The sequence below is a fragment of the Tachyglossus aculeatus genome, chromosome 11, assembly GCF_015852505.1.
Source record: "Tachyglossus aculeatus isolate mTacAcu1 chromosome 11, mTacAcu1.pri, whole genome shotgun sequence".
In the NCBI taxonomy this organism is placed as follows: domain Eukaryota; kingdom Metazoa; phylum Chordata; class Mammalia; order Monotremata; family Tachyglossidae; genus Tachyglossus; species Tachyglossus aculeatus.
The window spans coordinates 35572788-35593011 of NC_052076.1; the positions used below are offsets into that span (position 1 = coordinate 35572788).

General features: G+C 44.4%; 1 protein-coding gene and 1 long non-coding RNA gene across 8 annotated transcripts in view; one reads left to right on the top strand and one right to left on the bottom strand.

The window, feature by feature from the left end:
* Positions 1 to 20224, bottom strand: part of LOC119934574 — a 149537-nt gene that overhangs the window by 68001 nt on the left and 61312 nt on the right. The gene's annotated exons all lie outside the window — the stretch shown is intronic.
* Positions 1356 to 20100, top strand: SC5D (sterol-C5-desaturase). 3 transcript variants are annotated; one of them, XM_038754106.1, is made up of 5 exons: positions 1356 to 1518; positions 11752 to 11971; positions 12818 to 12950; positions 18178 to 18278; positions 18612 to 20100. In XM_038754106.1, exons 2-5 carry the CDS (start codon positions 11762 to 11764, stop codon positions 19065 to 19067), a joined length of 900 nt encoding a protein of 299 aa, XP_038610034.1. In that variant the 5' UTR covers positions 1356 to 1518; positions 11752 to 11761; the 3' UTR covers positions 19068 to 20100. The 3 variants fall into 3 exon arrangements, with proteins under 3 accessions (XP_038610034.1, XP_038610033.1, XP_038610032.1); XM_038754105.1 differs by having other exon boundaries at positions 11755 to 11971; XM_038754104.1 differs by lacking the exon at positions 1356 to 1518 and having other exon boundaries at positions 11735 to 11971.

Consider the following 20224-nt stretch of genomic DNA (forward strand, 5'->3'; position numbering starts at 1 on the left):
GAAGGGGCTCAGTCTGGGAAGGCCTCCTGGAGGAGGTGAGCTCTCAGCAGGGCCTTGAAGGGAGGAAGAGAGCTAGCTTGGCGGAGGGGCAGAGGGAGGGCATTCCAGGCCCGGGGGATGACGTGGGCCGGGGGTCGATGGTGGGACAGGCGAGAACGTGGTACAGTGAGGAGATTAGCGGTGGAGGAGCAGAGGGTGCAGGCTGGGCAGTAGAAGGAGAGAAGGGAGGTGAGGTAGGAGGGGGCGAGGTGATGGACAGCCTTGAAGCCCAGGGTGAGGAGTTTCTGCCTGATGCGCAGATTGATTGGTAGCCATTGGAGGTTTTTGAGAGAACAAAACAAAACATATTAACAAAATAAAATAAACCTCCTGGGCGCTTAGAATAGTGCTTGGCACATAGTAAGAGCTTAATAAATGCCATCATTATTATTATTTGGCCCGGAATGCCCTCCCTCCGCACATCCGGCAAACTAGCTCTCTTCCTCCCTTCAAAGCCCTACTGAAAGCTCACCTCCTCCAGGAGGCCTTCCCACACTGGGCCCCCTTTTTCCTCTCCTCCTCCCCATCCCCCCCGCCCTACTTCCTTCCCCTCCCACAGCCCCTGTATATATGTTTGTACAGATTTATTACTCTATTTTACTTGTACATATCTACTATTCTATTTATTTTGTTACTGATGTGCATGTAGCTTTAATTCTGTTTGTTCTGACGACCTGACACCTGTCCACATGTTCTGTTCTGTTGTCTGTCTCCCCCTTCTAGACTGTGAGCCCGTTGTTGGGTAGGGACCGTCTCTATATGTTGCCGATTTGTACTTGCCAAGCGCTTAGTACAGTGCTCTGCACATAGTAAGCGCTCAATAAATACGACTTAATGAGTGAATGAATTATTATCATATTATTCCCTCATCTGTAAAATGGGGATGAAGACTGTGAGCCCCCCGTGGGACAACCTGATCACCTTGTAACCTCCCCAGCGCTTAGAACAGTGCTTTGCACATAGTAAGCACTTAATAAATACTATCATTATTGTTATTATTATTAATAAATACGATGGAGTGAATGGATGAAAGAATGAATGAATGACTAGCGAAAGCGGGAGGAGGGCGGAAGAGCGCCCCCCTCCGGTTGTGGCGCTAGCTGGGGGCGGGGCCTCGCGCAGCGGGAGGGTCACGTGACGGCCAACGGCCTCCCTCCCTTCAGTCACACGATCTGCCGTCATATCAGCCTATGGCCCGCGCTGCTGATTGGCTGCTTGCTGCGCACGCCCGCCAGGCCCCGCCCCTCCCCGATCCCGGCGCTGCCTAGCAGCCGTAGGAGTGGGTGTAGCTGCAGGAACATCAGCAGCAGCGGTGGTTGCAGTTGCAGCAGCGGCGGGTGCAACTGCAGGTGCAGCAGCAGCAGCGGCGGGTGCAACTGCAGGTGCAGCAGCAGCGGCGGCGGTTGCAGCGTCCGGCGCCCTGTGCGGAGCGTTCCGAGGCCCCCGGGAGAGGGAGGGCGCCGGGTGGCTCGAGGACAGGTGAGCCAATGGCGCGAGCCGCGGCCGGGGGGCGGTGGGCGCACGCGGCGCCGCAAGCACAGTAATTACGGTAGTTGGTAAAGCGCTGTGGTGTGGCGCCGTGGCAAGAGCCCGGGCTTGGGAGTCAGAGGTCGTGGGTTCGAATCCCGCCGCCGCCGCGAGTCAGCTGGTTGACTTTCGGCAAGTCACTTCACTTCTCCGGGCCTCGGTGACCTCATCTGGAAAATGGGGATCATCATCATCATCATCAATCGTATTTATTGAGCGCCTACTATGTGCAGAGCACTGTACTAAGCGCTTGGGAAGTACAAATTGGCAACATACAGAGACAGTCCCTACCCAACAGTGGGCTCACAGTCTAAAAGGGAAGACAGAGAACAAAACCAAACATACTAACAAAATAAAATAAATAGAATAGATATGTACAAGCAAAATAAATAAATAAATAAATAAATAGAATAATAAATATGTACAAACATATATACAGGTGTTGTGGGGAAGGGAAGGAGGTACGATGGGGGGGATGGAGAGGGGGAAGAGGGGGAGAGGAAGGAAGGGGCTACACAGCAGACGGGCGGCGGGGCGGGATTAGAACCCAGGTCCTTCTGACTCTCAGGCCCGGCCAGGTCAGAGTCGGGTGTGAAGGAGGAGGGCAGAGGCGGGGAAGCGGGGAGACGGCTCCCCCCTGTTTATCCCCTGTTCTTGTGAACTAAATATTAGCAGGAACCCATGTCCTTCTAATGATGCTAACCGTGAGCCCCCCGTGGTACAACCTGATCACCTTGTAACCTCCCCAGCGCTTAGAACAGTGCTTTCCAATCAATCAATCAATCAATCGTATTTATTGAGCGCTTACTGTGTGCAGAGCACTGTACTAAGCGCTTGGGAAGTACAAGCCGGCAACATATAGAGACAGTCCCTACCCAACAGTGGGCTCACAGTCTAGAAGGGGGAGACAGAGAACAAAACCAAACATACTAACAAAATAAAATGAATAGAATAGATATGTACAAGTTAAATAAATAGAGTAATAAATATATACAAATATATACATATATACAGGTGCTGTGGGGAAGGGAAGGAGGTAAGATGCGGGTGATGGAGAGGGGGACGAGGGGGAGAGGAAGGAAGGGAAGCGCTAAATAAATGCCATTATCATTATAATAATAATGGGACGAGCGAAGAGAGTGGATCACAGGCAGAATACCCAGATAGCTGTTACGTGGTGAACAGAATTTGGCTTCCAAAAATAAGGGCGACAGAGAAAATGGTGTGAAGATTCATGAAAACAAAGCTTCAGACAATGCTACATCTCAGTGGAAAACTGGGAGAAAATTGCAGTGGACAGATCAGTGTGACACATTGAAATCAGAAAAGGAGTGTCTCTTTCTGAGCAGAAGCTTCAGGAGGATTTTGAGATAGAGGCAGAAATGATGAGTGCTTAGCAGCATAAACAAGAAGCGGCCTGGCCTAGTGGAAAGAACCCAGCTTCTGAGAGTCAGAGGACCTGGGTTCTAAGCCTAGCTCTGCCACTTGTCTGATGAAGCGGCGTGGCTCAGTGGAAAGAGCCCGGGCTTTGGAGTCAGAGGTCATGGGTTCGAATCCCGGCTCCGCCACTTGTCTGCTGGGTGACTTTGGGCAAGTCACTTAACTCCTCTGTGCCTCAGTTACCTCATCTGGAAAATGGGAATGAAGACTGAGCCCCCCGTGGGACAACCTGATCACCCCGTAACCTCCCCAGCGCTTAGAACAGTGCTTTGCACAAGTAAGCGCTTAATCAATCAATCAATCAATCGTATTTATTGAGTGCTTACTGTGCAGAGCACTGTACTAAGCGCTTGGGAAGTACAAGTTGGCAACATCTAGAGACAGTCCCTACCCAACAGTGGGCTCACAGTCTAAAAGGGGGAGACAGAGAACAAAACCAAACATACTAACAAAATAAAATAAGTAGAATAGATATGTACAAGTAAAATAGAGTAATAAATATGTACAAACATATATACATATATACAGGTACTGTGGGGAAGAGAAGGAGGTAAGATGGGGGGGATGGAGAGGGGGACGGGGGGTTATGTATGAACTTGGGTAAGTCACTTAACTTATCTGTGCCTCAGTTTCCTCACCTGTAAATTGGAAATGCAATACCTGTCCTTCCTTTTGCTTAGACTGTGGTTCCCATTTGGGCCAAGGATTGTGTCCAATCCAATTATCTACCCCAATGCTTATTAAGTGGTTGGCCCATAAAGAGCAGTGTGTTCTAGCGGATAGAACGTAGGCCTGGGAGTCAGAGGATCTGGGTTCTAATCTCAGCTCTGCTACTTGCCTGCACGTGACCTTGGGCAAGTCGCTTCACTTCTCTGTGCTTCAGCTACCTCATCGGTAAAATACAGATTAAGACTGTGAGTCCCATGTGAGACATGGACCGTGTCCAACCTAGTTAGCTTGTCTCTACCCCAGTGCTTAGTACAGTGCCTGGCACACAGTAAGTACTTAATCCATACCGTAGAAAAGTGCTTAACAAATACCACTGTTGTTATTCAACTCCTGAAAAGTATTACTCAACTCCTGAAAAGGTTGTTTGTGTGAGCACTGGGTTTGGGACTGTGAGTCAAGCTTTGTTTTTAGCCATCACACCCATAACAGGCACCCTGATGACATCATCCTGATGAGTCCAGAGGCTATTTTCTTTAAGTTTCTAATATAACAGCAATAAATTGCCCATCACTTTTAGAAAGCAAATTTTAAAGTCTTTCCACAGAAGAACTGTCTCCGCAATGTTATTTCAGCACAAAATGGCGAAGAGTGAAAATAAAATACAAAATGAGAAATCCCTTTTGGCCCCAGGCTCTTAAAAACAAAGCAGACATCCCCTCTAAGCAGTGCCCTCAGTTGAAATGGGGGTTTTCTAAAGTCCTTTCTACTATTCATTCTTTTCATATAATATGGTACCATGACAAGTATTTTGCTGAAGTAACGAGTACAATTCTACAACACCGTGAATAATCATTTAAAAATCAAAGCCAGATTCAGAAGGCCAGACTGGATGCTCTGGTTACTGAGGTCCTATATTTCCTATTTAGGACAGGAAATAGGCCTCGTACCTTAGGGCCTGGCTTCCTGCGTCAGATCTGGACAGAGTAAGTGCTCAATAAATACGATTGAATGTTTTGTTTTGTTCTCTGTCTCCCCCTTCTAGACTGTGAGCCCACTGTTGGGTAGGGACCGTCTCTATGTGTTGCCAACTTGTACTTACCAAGCGCTTAGTACAGTGCTCTGCACACAGTAAGCGCTCAATAAATATGATTGATTGATTGAATGAATCTGGACTGTGAGCCCATTTCTAGACTGTGAGTCTATTGTTGCGTAGGGACCCTTTCTGCATGTTGCCAACTTGTACTTCCCAAGCGCATAGTACAGTGCTCTGCACACAGTAAGCGCTCAATCAATACGATTGAATCTGGAAGGCTCAGTCTGAGGCTTGTGTTTTACCCACTTTACTGAGAAGTAGTGTGGCCTAGTGGAAAGAACTCAGCCCTGGGACTCAGGAGGCCTGGGTTCTAATCCTTCCTCTGCCACTTGTTTGTTGTTAACTTCATTCATTCATTCAGTCACATTTATTGAGTGTTTACTGAGTGTTGGGAAAGTACAATTCAGCAACAAATAAGGACAATCCCTGCCTGCAACGGGCTCACCGTCTAATGATGATTAGTTACAGCATGGCTTAGAACAGTGCTTTGCACATAGTAAGCGCTTAATAAATGCCATTATTATTATTCTCCGGGCCTCGGTGACCTCATCTGTAAAATGGGGATGAAGGCTGTGAGCCCCCCGTGGGACAACCTGATCACTCTGTAACCTCCCCAGCGCTTAGAACAGTGCTTTGCACATAGTAAGTGCTTAATAAATGCCATCATTATTATTATTATTCTCCGGGCCTCGGTGACCTTATCTGTAAAATGGGGATGAAGACTGTGAGCCCCCCGTGGGACAACCTGATCACCTTGTAACCTCCCCAGCACTTAGAACAGTGCTTGGCACATAGTAAGCGCTTAATAAATGCTATGATTATTATTATTATTCTCCAGGCTTCGGTGACCTCATCTGGAAAATGGGGATGAAGACTGTGAGCCCCACGTGCGACAACCGGGATGGATGCAAGCCAGTAGGCCCAGACCCAGTCCCTGCCCCATTCATTCATTCAGTTGTATTTATTGGGTGCTTACTGTGTGCAGAGCACTGGACTAAGAGCTTGGGAAGTACAAGTTGGCAGCATATAGAGACGGTCCCTACCCAACAGGGGATTCATTCATTCAGTCGTATTTATTGAGCGCTTACTGTGTGCAGAGCACCGGACTACGCGCTTGGGAAGTACAAGTTGGCAACATAGAGAGAGGGTTCCCACCCAACAACGGGCTCACAGGTTAGAAGGGGGAGACAGACAACAAAACAAAACATGTGGACACGTGTCAAGTCGTCAGAACAAATAGAAGTAAAACTAGATGCACATCATTAACAAAATAAGTAGAATAGTAAATATGTACAACTAAAATAGAGTAGTAAATCTGTACAAACATATATACAGGTGCTGTGGGGAGGGGACAGGCACACATGTCTGCTGTGTGACCTTGGGGAACTCACCTCATTTCACCTTGTAACCTCCCCAGCGCTTAGAACAGTGCTTTGCACATAGTAAGCGCTTAATAAATGCCATTATTATTATTATTATTATTCTCGGGATCTCAGTTATAATAATAATAATGATGGCATTCATTAAGCGCTTACTACGTGCAAAGCACTGTTTTAAGCACTAGGGAGGTCACAAGGTGATCAGGTTGTCCCACGGACCCTGTGGGCACACGGTCTCACAGTCTCAGTCCCCATTTGACAGATGAGGGAACTGAGACCCGGCGAAGTGAAATGGCTTACCCAAGGTCACTCAGCAGACTGGGATTCGAGCCTGTGGCCTGCTGATTCCCAGGCCCAGGCTCTGTCCACTGTGCCATGCTGCTTTCCATGATGGTGAGGCTGGGGAACTGGCAGAGCGGGTAAGGAGCAGGCAGGGAACCGGTAGTAATTCTAATAATAATAAATAATAATAGTGACATTTATTAAGTGCTTACTATGTGCAAAACACTGTTCTAAGCCCTGGGGAGGTTACAGGTGATCAGGTTGTCCCATGTGGGGCTCACAGTCTTAATCCCCATTTTGCAGATGAGGTAACTGAGGCACAGAGAAGTGAAGTGACTTGCCCAAAGTCACACAGCTGACAATTGGCGAAGCTGGGATTTGAACCCATGACCTCTGACTCCAAAGCCCATGCTCTTATTTGTTAAGCGCCTTATGTGTACTGATGTCTGTCTCCCTTCCCCTCTAGACTGTGATCTTGTTGTGGGCAGGGAATGTTACTTTATTGTTGGGTTGTTCTTTCCCAAATGCTTAGTACAGTGCTCTGCACACAATTAGTGCTCAATAAACGTGAATGAGTCTACTAAGCGTTGGGGTGGATACAAGCAAACGGGGTGGGACACAGCCTCTGTCCCACCTGGGGCTCACAGTCCATTTTACAGATGAGGAGACTGTGGCACAAAGAAGTGAAGTGACTTGCCCAAGGTCACACAGCAGACAAGGTCGACCAACTCTGTCATACTTTCCCAAGCGCTCAGTACAGTGCTCTGTACACAGTAAGCGTTCAGTAAATGGTATTTGTTAAGCACTTACTATGTGCCAAGCACTGTTCAAAGCACTGGGGGAGATACAAAATAGGTTGTCCCACGTGGGGCTCACAATTATAATCCCCATCTTACAGATGAGGTAACTGAGGCACAGAGAAGTTAAGTGACTTGCCCAAAGTCACACAGCTGACAAGTAGCGGAGCTGGGATTAGAACCCACAACCTCTGACTCCCAAGCCCATGCTCTTTCCACATTGATTGAGGGAGTGCTAGAGGAATGGGAAGGGCACACATGCACAGGTCCCTGGACAGAACAGGGGACAAGCTGGGGAGACTTGGAGAGGATCAGCCAGGCCCCTCAACCTGGGGAGAGGGAAGGGGGATGGGGTCTGGACCGAAGAATGGATGAATTAGCCAAAATGCAAGTGTTCTGGTTGTTGACTTAAATGATCATACTTACTGAGTGCTTATTGTGTGCAGCACAGTGTACTAAGCACTTGGGAGAGGACAGTATAACAATCTTTGTAGGGAGGTCTTTTTTCTTTTATGGTATTTGTTGAAGAGCCTACTATGTGCCAGGCACCGTAGTGAGCTGGTGTGAGATAGAAGCCAATCAGGTTGGACATAGTCTGTGTAGCACAGGAGGCTCACGAGTATGAATATACATTTCAATAATAATTTTGGCACTTGTTTAGTGCTTACTAAGTGCTGGGGTGGACAAGTTAATCAGGTTGGACACAGTCTGTGTCACAGAGGAGGCTCACAATTCTTAATCTGTCATTTGCAGATGAGGTAACCAAGGCACGGAGAAGTGAAGTGACATGCCCAAGGTCCCATAGCAGACAAGTGGCAGAGCTGGGATTAGAACCCAGGTCCTTCTGACTCCCAGTCCTGGGCTGTATTAGCCTTTTCCAGGTTGAGCAGGGACTGAGCCCTCATTTTATTTTGTCCCACTCCCTTTTCTGCATCACCCGTGCACTTGGAAACACTCCCTTTATTCACCCCTCCTTCAACCCCAAAGCACTTCATATCTGTTGTTTATTTATATTAATGCCTGTCTCCTCCCTGTAATAATAATAATGATGGCATTTGTTAAGCGCATACTATGTGCAAAACACTGTTCTAAGTGCTTGGGAGGATACAAGCTGATCAGGTTGTCCCACGTGGGGTTCATAGTCTTAATCCCCATTTTCCAGATGAGGTAACTGAGGCTCAGGGAAGTTAAGTGGCTTGCCCAAAGTCACACAGCTGACAAGTGGTGGAGCCGGGATTAGAACCCATGACCTCTGACTCCCAAGCCCGTGCTCTTCCCACTGAGCCACACTGCTTCCAGACTAAGCTTGTTGGGGCATGGAACATGTCTACCAACTCTGTTATAATGTACTCTCCCAAGCACTTTGTACAGTCCTTTGCACACAGTCGGTGCTCAGTAAATAATATTGACTGGTTGATTGGCAGGGGAAAAGGAGGCTTGGGGCCAGAGTTGTAGTGAAAACCTGAGAGAAGACAGTTCCTCCTTCAAAAGATCAGGAGATTGCTAGTGGCTTGCAGAAACCATCATTTCCCAGAAAGTCAGAATCTTTTGGAACTTGTTACTTGAGTGACTATTCATAGTGAAGGATAGTCCACAGATTCTTCACTAAGATTTCATTTTTTTGGCTGGAAGCAAAACTAGAACCTTTCCATCCAAGCCCTCGTTCTCCAGGTTAGTATAACAGCTCCTCAGCCAGCCATTTAGCCATTGGGCGTATAAATTGGACTACCTAATGTAAGCTCGTTCCCAGACTGTAAGCTCGTTATGGGCAGAGAACAACGCGTCTGCCAACTCTGTTGTACTCTCCCAAGCACTTAGTTCAGTGCCTTGCACCTATTAAGTGCTCAGTAAATATCATTGATGATGATTTTTTAAAAATTCAGAACTCTCCCCATCTGCCTCAGTCAGTGCCCAATAAATACCACTGAGGATGATGATGATTTTCTTTTTTCAGCACTTTTCCCACTAGCCTCAGTTACCTTGCCGTTCTAATCTAAACAGGGCAAGAGAAATAGGGGGTAGAAAGGGAGGTGGAAAAGAGGTGATTTTTGGCATAGGTTTCCCCTTGACTTTTATGGTTTGGGAAATAATAAAAATAATAATTATTATTCTGCTATTTTCATGGTATTTGTTAAGTGTTTACTGTGTGCCGGGCACTGTACTAAGCACTGGGAGTAGGTACAAGGTAATAATAATAATAATAATAATAATAATAATAATGATAATGTTGGTATTTGTTAAGCGCTTACTATGTGCCAAGTACTGTAATCAGGTTGGACACGGTCCCTAGCCAACATGGGGCTCACAGTCTTAATCCCCATTTCACAGATGAGGTAACTGAGCCACAGAAAATGATCTGCCCAAGTTCACACAGCAGACAAATGGCAGGGTCAGAATTGGGACCCTTCTGACTCTTAGGTCCTTGCTCTCTAACCACCAGGCCATGCTGCTTATGCTAACCCCTGGGGTAGAAAAAGATAATTAGATCAGGCAGCATCCCTAACATGGGATTCATAGTTTAAGAGGAAGGGAGAAGAGGGATTGAATCCCCATTTTACAGATGAGGGGTTGGGACACAGAGAAGCTAAGTGAGCTTTATGCAGATGGTGGAGCTGGGACTAGAACTCAAGTCTCCTAACCCCACTTCTGTGCTCTTTCCACTAGAGAAGCAGCATGGCCTAGTGGGTAAAGCCCAGGCGTGAGAGTCAGAAGGACCTGGGTTCTAATCCCATCACTGCCACTTGTCTGCTGACTGTGAGCAATTCACTTTCCTTTTCTGTGCCTGTTTCTTCATCTGTAAAATGAGGATTAAGACTGTAAACCCATGTGAGACAGGGACTGTGTCTAAACTGCCCAGCGCCTAGTATAGTGCCTGACAAATAGTGTTTAGCAAAAAAAGTAAAGATCAGACCATGTCCCCATCCCACATGAAGCTCACAGCTTAGAAAGGGGAGTATGTGGCTCAGTGAGAAGCAGCGTGGCTCAGTGGAATGAGCATGGGCTTTGGAGTCAGAGGTCATGGGTTCAAATCCCAGCTCTGCCAATTGTCAGCTGTGTGACTTTGGGCAAGTCACTTAACTTCTCTGTGCCTCAGTTACCTCATCTGTAAAATGGGGATGAAGACTGTGAGCCCATAGTAAGCCCTTAATAAATGCCATTAAAAAAAGGATTGAATTCCCATTTTATAGATGAAGGGACTGAGTCAGAGAGAAGCGAGTTGTGTAAATGGCAGAGTTGGAACTAGAACTGAGGTCTCCTAGTACCAATCCTGTTACCTTTCAACTAGATCAAGCATCCTCCCTCGGAAGACCCTCCAGATTCCCCCTTGTGGCCAAGGAACTTGGCTTGTGAAGCACTTCGTGCAGAGCATCAATCAATCAGTCGCATTTATTAGTGCTTACTGTTTGCAGAGCACTGTACTAAGTGCTGGAGAGAGTACAGTATAACAGCTGGAAGACATTTTCGCTGCCCACAGCGAGCTTACAGTCTAGAGGGCATAACACTCAATAAGTGCCATTTCTGCCACTAGGAAGTAAGCTATGCCCACCACCAACCAGGAAATCAGTAACCAGAGCTTCCAGTCTAGCCTGCAGTATATCGCTGTCGTTATCAAAAGGTGATTCACAAATCCCAGTTAAGCCCTCTTCTCCCCACTCATCAAGACCTCCAGATGATTGATGAATCACAGTTCTTTACTACTGGAGGGACAGTTTGGTTAAGTGGAAAGAGCCCAGCCCAAGGAGTTAGAGGACCTGGTTGGAGTTCCAGCACTGCCAATGGCCTGCAGGGTCAGTGTGGTCAAGTCCCTTAAACTCTCCTCTTCAGCTTCCTGAACTGTAAAATGGGGATGTTAATTATGGTATTTGTTAAGTGCTTACTATGTGCCCAGCACCGTTCTAGGAGCTAGAGCACTGTTATGTGTGCCTGTCCCTATTTTATAGATCAGGATCATCCTTCACAGTGATGGTTTGAGAACAAAAGTTATGTGAAGGAGCATTGGGAATAAAAACACTTCAGAAAACTGAGGTATTTTGTCCATTCATTGTACATTGTCAAGTTACAAGAAATCTTTTTACACTGAGATGGTAGCAAAATTCCAAACCAGCGTGGCATGAAATTTATGCTCGGTGATATAGCTCAGGTAATGTCATTTTTAAAAGCATTTTGGTCAAGATGTGAACAACATCAGCCAATTGCAAAAAAATCATTCTTTGATATTTTCTTGCAGTTCTTTCCATCTTCTCTAGTGCCAAAGCAGTGAAGAGAATGGCAATAAACATTAGTGATGTGGAGTGCTAACTTCACTTTCACTCAAATTTTACCTTTCACCAAGGCAGGTTTCTTTAGAGCTATGTCTGTTTGAACCGTTAAATTATATTATTCAGTTGGGGTGGGAGGGAGAAAAAGAGCTTCCTTCCTATATGAATTAAAATGTTGTTAATGCCCATTGATTGTGGATTCTTGGGAACCTGAAGAATGTGGAGTAAGCCATTTACTAGTTTTTTAAAATGTGCTTTGTGTCCAGTAGGTCAGAGATGGATATTGTACTGAAAATTTCAGACTATTATTTTTTTACGCCATACGTATATCCGGCCACATGGTCCGAGGAGGAAATCGTTCGACAAACTATTACTCTCCTGATTGTAACAAATCTTGGTGCTTTACTCCTTTATCTGTTTTTTGGAAGTCTGAATTATTATTTGGTCTTTGATCACTCGTTGAAGAAGCATCCACAATTTTTAGAGGTGAGCATTTGCCCCTGGTCTATCCCTAAAAGCAATATAGGAACAATGGGAAAAGAATATTTTTGGACAATGCAATTTTATAATAATAATTGTGGTATTTATGTGCTTATTGTGTGCCAAGCCCTGTACTAAGTGCTGGGTTAGATTCAAGATAATCAGGTCCCATGGTGGGGCTCATAGTTTAAGTAGGGAGGGAGAACAGGTATTGAATTCCCATTTTGCAGGTGAGAGAACTGAGGCACAGAGAAGTAGAGTGATTTGCCCAGGGTCACACCAGACACAAGTGGCCCACTCTGTAAAGGGCAGAATGTCTCAGTCCAGTTTGCTTTTCCTCCAGGAAGTTCACAGATTTGACAGGTCCTACAACAAAACCAACGTTCTTCACTTTTTACCCCCAACAAATTATTTGCCTTGGGGAAGTGAGTCTAGAAAAGTCTAAATTACTAATTGCAAGTCTGCCTCTTGCAATTTAAATGAACTGTTTGAATTTCACCTCAGTATGATGGAATGAATAGTTTAAGATCCTCATGGAGGTTAATTTTGAAGTTTCCATTTTTCAGTTACCGTCATGTTTTCTCAGCAGATATTTGTGAAAAAAGTGATATGAAGGCTTTGCAATTGCAATAGACTGAAAGAAATAATTGTTTGAAAAACAAAAGTAATGTTAACTTTCTGCTTATGCTTAATTATTGAGTTGCTTTTTACATCCACCTACACATATGTGTTAAGATGTACCAGTAGTTAACAATTGAGCTCCTAGAGGAGCCTAAGAAATTATCATAAAATAATTGTGAATATTGACAAACCAACCTTTTCCACTTTTAAATACTGAAATCTGATTTTCAGAACCAAGTGCAACGAGAGATAAAATATAGTATCCAGTCACTTCCATGGATAAGTATCCCCACAGTTGCCTTGTTCTTGGCAGAGGTCAGAGGTTACAGTAAATTATACGACAACATAGAAGATTCTTCGTATGGTAAGTTCCAGTGGCAATTACCCCGAGTTTGGTAATATGGATGCTGCAAAATTTAAAAAGCAAAATGCATTTGTAAACTGACAAACTGTAAGCAGAGTCTAAACCAGAAAATGCAATAACACATTTCACAGTCTGCATCACTATGGGAATGAAAATGCTGAATCTGAATGCAGCCAAAACAACTCAGAGGAGCTGGGGCTTGCCAGTAGGGTGTTATCAACTCCTTTGGAATCGCTCTGGTTATAAATGACTTGGAAGTGAAGAAGAAAATCTAAGTGGGAACTTAAGAATTTTGTTAGCCTGGGGGGCCCACTAACCAAATTCAAAGCATTCATCCCTGATAGGTGAATTATTTGGGTGTCAAAAAAACAGGTTGGTATACTCAAAAAGTGAAATTGTATACTCTGCTAGATTGTAAATTCCTTGAGAGCAAGGAATGTTTCTGCTAACGGTTGTATTCCTCCTAGTGTTCAGTGTCGTGTTCCGCAGAGAGTAGGCCCTCAAATACAATTGATTGGTTGAAAATTCCTATGCAATGCCCCATTTTTTCATTTCATACCATTTAGTTAATTCGTGGAGATTACTGTAGGAAAGGAAACTTAAAATTAGCACACCAGACGAATTTAGACAACTTTCAGTCAGTCATTTGTTGAGCACTTACTGTGTGCAGCCCCACTTTTCCTCATCTCCCACTCCCTCCTGCATCGCCCTGACTTGCTCCCTTTGCTCTTCGCCCCATCTAGCCCCACGGCATTTATGTACATATCTGTAATTTTATTTACTTGTACTGATGTCTGTCCCTGGTCTATCCCTAAAAGTAATATGGGAGCAATGGGAAAAGAATAGACTGTAGACTGTAAGCTCGCTGTGGGCAGGGAATGTCATTGTTTATTGTTGTATTGTACTTTCCCAAGTGCTTAGTACAGTGCCGCACACAGTAAGTGCTCAATAAATATGATTGGATGAATGAATTCAGAGCACTGTACTAAGTGCTTGGGAGAGTACAGTATAACAGTAAACACACACATTCCCTGCTCATGATGAGTTTACAGCAAATGGGGAGACAGACATTAATATAAATAAATTACAGCGATGGACATAAGTGGACATAAGTGCTGTGTGGCTGGGAGGGGGTGTTGACTAAAGGGAGCAAGTCAGGGTGACGCAGAAGGAAGTGGAAGAAGAGGAAAGGAGGGCTTAGTCAGGGAAGGCTTTTATTAGTGTAAAAATCTAGTGGAGCCCTGCTGCAGCACTCGCCTAAAAGTCTCATAAATATGTAGTTGTCAATGTATTTGAAGACATCATGGTCAGTGAAAGGGCCTGGGAGTTAGAAGGACCTGGGTTCTAAACCCAATTCTGCCATGTAGTTGCTATGTCACCTTGGACCCGTCATTTACCTTCTTTGTGCTTGTTACCTCATCTGTGAAATGGGGATTGAGACTGTGAGCCCCATGTGGGACAGGGACTGTCTCCAACTCAATTTGCTTGTATCCACCCCAGCACTTAGTACAGTGTCTGGCATGTAGTAAGCACTTAAAAAATACCACAGTTATTATTATTGTGTGTGGCTGAAAAGGCTAGTGCGGGATCCACAGTCCTGACCACCTTGTGCACACAAAAAGGCCACCTGCCCCTTGTTGTGGTGTTTATTAATTTTTGCATCACCTGGCTGCTGTTTTCTCTTTTTCCCCTTTGCCTCTCATTTCCTTACAAAGGATTTGCTTGGATAGAGGCAGTTACTTCTTGGTAAAGGTACGCCATACTGGTGCATTTTCTGCAGCTGACGCTCTTTGTCCATCTGAGGTGCAGGATTGGCTCCCTTTAACAAGAGTGGTATGGAAGATAATAATGAAGGTCCTTAGCAAAATAAGGCCAATTAAACCCTCATGTTATGGGCAGGGAATGTGTCTGCTTATTGTGTATTGTACTTTCCCAAGAGCTTAGTACAATGCTTTGCAAACAAATAAATAAATAGGATTGAATTAATGAATTTAGGTGTTTTTAGTTAGTACTTCCTGAGGTCTGTTTTTCTTTCTTATTAAACATTCTAGTGAGCATTCCTTTTTAAAATGTACTACAAAAATGTAGTATTTTGTCCAGGACTGCAGGAGATAATTAGATATATAATTCAAGGAATGGAGTAAAGGAATTTCGCAGGGTCTATAACATAAACATCCCTTACAGAACTGGTGTGAGAGCTGTAATCTGGCTACACTTGTTTAATTCTCGTGTGATTTTTCCAAGTGAAGTATCTCAAATCAGATATTTCAACTCTGGGAAAGAAATAACTGGGAAATACACCTAGGTCTTAAACTAGCATTTGTAGCAGATTCCAAGGAGATTGTTTTACTTAATAGTGGGTGAGCCTACCTAGATAGGTACTAACAAGGTCATATTTTGTTCTGGAGCTGATGTAATGGAGTGGTTAATTTTTGCCCAGAAATGGGTATTTATTGAGCATTTACCATGTGTAGAACACTGCACTAAGCATTTGGGAGAGTAAAATTCAACAGAGCTGGCAGACATGTTTGCTACTCACAGGGAGCTTACAGTCTAGGGGGCAAAATAGATATTAAAATGAATTATGAATATGTACATAAGTGCTGTGGGGCTGAGGGTGGGGTGAATATCAAGTGCTATCAAGATCCAAATGTATAGACAACAGAGAAGGGAAAGAGAGTTGGGGGGAAAGGGGCTTAGTTGGGGAAGTCCTCTTAGAGGAGATGTGATTTTTAATAAGGCTTTGAAGGCAGGATGAAACCCAGGGAGGTAAGGTAGGAGGGGGGTGAGCTGATTGAGTTAAAGCCGATGACAAGGAGTTTTTGTTTGATGCAGAGGCGGATGGACAACCACTGGAGGTTCTTGAGTGGAGAGATAGGGAATGGAACTCGTTTTAGAAAAATGATCCGGGCATCAGAGTGAAGTAGGAACTGGAATGGGGAGAGATAAGAGGCAGGAAGGTCAGGAAGAAGGCCAATGCAGCAGACCAGGCAGGAAAGGATAAGTGCTAGAGTCAGTGTAGCAGCAGTTTGGATGAAGAGGAAAGAGTGGATTTTTGTGAAGGTAGAACCAATGGGAAGACAGATGGAATATGTGGGTTGAGTGAGTGTGGTGAGTTGAGGATAATGCCATGGTTACAGGCTTGTGAGATGGAGAAGACTGCTGTTGTATTCAGTGGTGGGAAAGACGGGAAGTCAGGATTTGGGTAGGAAGATGTGTTCTGTTTTGGATGTTTTTAGCTTGAGGCATCAGCATGACATCCAAGAAGAGGTGTCCAGACGGCAGGACAAAATGCAAATGCAGAGAAGAGATGTCAGGGCTGAGGAGGTGGATTTGGGAATCATTCATTCATTCAATCATATTTATTGAGTGCTTACCGTGTGCAGAGCACTGTACTAAGCACTTGGGAAGTACAAGTTGGCAACATATAGAGACAGTCCCTGCCCAACAGTCTAGAAGGGGGAGACAGACAACAAAACAAAACATCTGCTTAGGGATGGTAGTTGAAACCGTGGGAGTGAATTAGTTCTCCAAGGGAGTGGGTAAAGATGGAGAATAGAAGGGGACCCAGAACTGAACCTTGAGAGACTCCCACAGTCAGAGGGTGGGAGGCAAAGGAAGAGTCTGTGAAAGACTGTGAAGGTGGGGCAAAAGAGATAGGAGAAGAACCAGTAGAGGACATTGTCAGTGAAGCCAATCCTGAAAAACATTTCATGGAACAGGAGGTGGTCCACAGTGTCAAAGGGAGTTGAGAGGTTGAGGAGGATTATGGTGGAGTAGATGCCCTTAGATTTGGCACGAAGGTCATTGGTGACCTTAGAGAGGGCAGTTTCCTTGGAGTGAAGGATGTGGAAGCCAGATTGGAGGGGGTCAAGAAGAGAGTTGGAGGAGAGGAAATGCAGGCAGTGGTGTAGACAACTTGCTCAAGGAGTTTGGAGTGGAATGGTAAGTGGGAGATGGAGCGGTGACTGAAGGGAACCGTGAAATTAAGGGAGGATTTTTTGAGGATAGGGGATACATGACCATTTTTGAAAGCAGTGGGGAAGAAGCTATTGGCAACAGAACAGTTGAAGATGGCACTCGGAGCAAGTGTTTTGATAAGGTGCAAGTGGATGGGTTCAGAGACGCAGGTGGAAGGGGTAGATTTTTGAGAGATGGGAGATCTTGTCTGGAGATACTGCTGAAAAAGGTGGGAGAGACTGTAGACTAGACTGTAAGCTCATTGTGTACAGGGAGTATGTCTGTTATATTGTCTCCCAAGTGCTTAGTACATTGCTCTGGACACAGTAAGCGCTCAGTAAATTTGGCTGAGAGTCGAAGAGGGGTAGAAGGAGAGAGACTGGAGAGAAGCCGGGGAGATTTTAGGGAGATCACACCTTTTGGTTTCAATATGGGGCCAAATCATTAGGGGCAAGAGATAGGTGGGTAGGGGGAACATGGTGTTCGAAGATGGAGGTAAACATCTGAAACAGGTATCTCTGGCAAAGGGCATGGCAATCAGTAAGGATGGAGAAATAATGTTGGGTAGAGGAGAGGGCAGAGTTAAAGCAGATGAGGATGAAGTGGACGTGGACAAGGTTGGCCTAGTGTCTAGATTTCCACCAGCAGCACTCCACATCATTCACTCATTCAATCGTATTTATTGAGCACTTACTGTGTGCAGAGCACTGTACTAAGCGCTTGGGAAGTACAAGTTGGCAACATAGAGAGACGGTCCCTACCCAACAATGGGCTCAGATCATGTGCGCAAGAGCGGAGAAAGCATACTCTGGAGGTGATCCAGGTTTGCGGATTTGTGGTACGAGATTGGTGATGGGCCAGGGTAGCCAGGGAGTTGAGTTCGGTGTTGAGGGTGTCTATTTGTGCAACAAGAGAAGGTAGTTAGGTATGGAGAACAAACAGGAGAGTGATAACTTCAGAAAATTGGAAGAGGTCAAAAGACCCGAAGCCTCTGTAGGGAAAAAGGATAGATTTATGTGGGAGAGAAGGCAGGTGAGTAGGTTATGGTCAAGATGGAGGAATTTCAGAGTTGGTGAGGGTAGAGGTTGTACAGTGACTAGAGATGATAAGATCAAGCATATGCCTGAGTGGGCGAGGTGAGGGTGGAGCAGGAGGTCAGTGGAGTTGAGGAGTGAGAGGAAATTGCACTTGGTTGCTTTTAGCTTTTAGCTTTTGGCAGCATTGGCATAAAAGTTAACTTGCCATTCCTCTTGTTTCCCCTTTCTAGGTTGGTTTGGGGTCATTATTAGTATGCTGTCTTTTCTCTTCTTCACTGATATGCTCATCTACTGGATCCACCGGTTTCTTCATCATAAACTTCTATATAAGGTAGGTGGTCATTTTCTGGTGAATCGTCAAAGCAGTTTTACTCTGTTGTCCCTAATTCTGTTTGAGTTTCTTGAGTTCTTCAGTGCCTACCACATTTGTGCTATAACACTATCTTAGGGGCAGAGGAGGAGGAAAGAAATGAGGATGACTCTAGTGGCATAGTAAAGTGCTTTGAAGGGAGGGAGGAAATCATTTCAAAAGGGAGGTGGTTTTTTTTTCCTCCTATTAACAATTTTGAATTGTTTCTATACAGCAGTGTATAGAAACACTACATACAGAACCTTTTGTTTGGGGTTAAAGTTCTGCTACTAATGATCTCCATTTCTTCTATAGCGTCTTCACAAGCCCCATCATCTCTGGAAGATTACAACTCCATTTGCAAGTCATGCTTTTCATCCCGTAGATGGCTTCCTTCAGAGTATTCCCTATCATATCTACCCTTTTTGCTTCCCATTACACAAAGTGGTCTACTTAGGTCTCTACATCTGTGTTAATGTCTGGACGATTTCGATTCACGACGGCGATTTTCGAGTCCCCAAGTTCTTGCAACCGATTATCAATGGCTCTGCTCATCACACAGACCACCACCTTTACTTTGACTATAACTACGGCCAATATTTCACCTTGTGGGACAGGATCGGGGGCTCTTTCAGAAGCCCTTCTAGCTTCGAAGGGAAGGGACCTCTCGATTATGTGAGGAAAATGACAGAAGAGAAAATGAGCAAACATGCAGGAAATGGTTGCAAGAATGAACAGGTCATCAATGGAGAGAGTTTAAAGGATAAATAACTGCCTGATCACTGCTGAACCATCAACTCAATTTTTAAAAAAATAACAGGGAAAAAAACCATACAGACCACCAGAGGCTATTGTCAAATTCAACTTCTATAGCATCATTGATAAATTAAGCTTTATGGATGCCAATAGGAAATGAGCAGGGCAGATGCAGGAGGCTCTATCAAACCTGGGCTCACGTTTGAACAATAGATCGTGGTTTAGGATATACCCCAAGTGTTGGCTGTTTCTGGCAGAGCTGGGGCATACCATTCATAAGACTTCCAGATGTGCTCAAAGGGAGCAGAGTTCTGTCTTTATTTTCATTGATGCATCCCAGTTCATTATGGAAGATTGATATTTGCTGACAAGATTCAGCACCATAACATAGGAGATGAGCCTAATTGTGACTGTTAAATGATTTTCATGTTGGGACAATGCTAATTTAAATGCAGCACTTTATACAAATGAAAGCATCAATGTGGAGAAGCGATTCTGATATAACTTTAGCAACTAAATGTAAGTTAATAACTATGGTAATTTGATTGCTACCTGTACAGAGAAACCTCACTCTGGAGCAGTGTGCCATTTATTGGGTTTTGTACAGAAATTAGTAAATTTTACTTTGTTCCTAATTAATGTTGCTACAAAGAGTCTTTATATAATTGTTTCAGGGTCTCTTAATTGATTTTTTTAACCAATATTACAGTTGTGCAACACTTGACTCTGAATGTGTTTAAAGGGAAATTTGATATCATACCTGGATTAATATACGTGACATGATTACTGGATTTTTAAAATTACATGAATGCACTGCACTTTGAATATGTGCCAATAAATTATGTAATTTTCTATACAAAATATAGAAAGCCTTTTCAAATATTTAACCAAACTATGAAGACTAGTTTTGCTTAAGGTCAGAAAAACATTCAGCTACTAGTGATGTGTAGAACTGTTGCTCATTGTAAGTCAGAAATGTATTATGTAATTATGCTTTTTTAAGTATATCGTGTGAAAGTCAATAAATTTGGACTCTGAATAAAGTACAGTCGACCAACTGTATGCTTTGCGCACAGTAATGCTCAATGAATAGTATTGATTGAATTGTTTAGTTTCAAAAGGACGAGAGTTTGTGTTTTCTAGTTTTCATAGAACTTTTAAACATCTTCAAT

Excerpts from the sequence above, each read along its gene's own strand:
- SC5D (XM_038754104.1), top strand. The coding sequence starts at position 11,735 with ATGTGCTTTGTGTCCAGTAGGTCAGAGATGGATATTGTACTGAAAATT. Across the intron at positions 12,951-18,177 it reads CATAGAAGATTCTTCGTATG|GTTGGTTTGGGGTCATTATT; the intron begins GTAAGTTCCAGT and ends TCCCCTTTCTAG. Across the intron at positions 18,279-18,611 it reads ATCATAAACTTCTATATAAG|CGTCTTCACAAGCCCCATCA; the intron begins GTAGGTGGTCAT and ends TTTCTTCTATAG.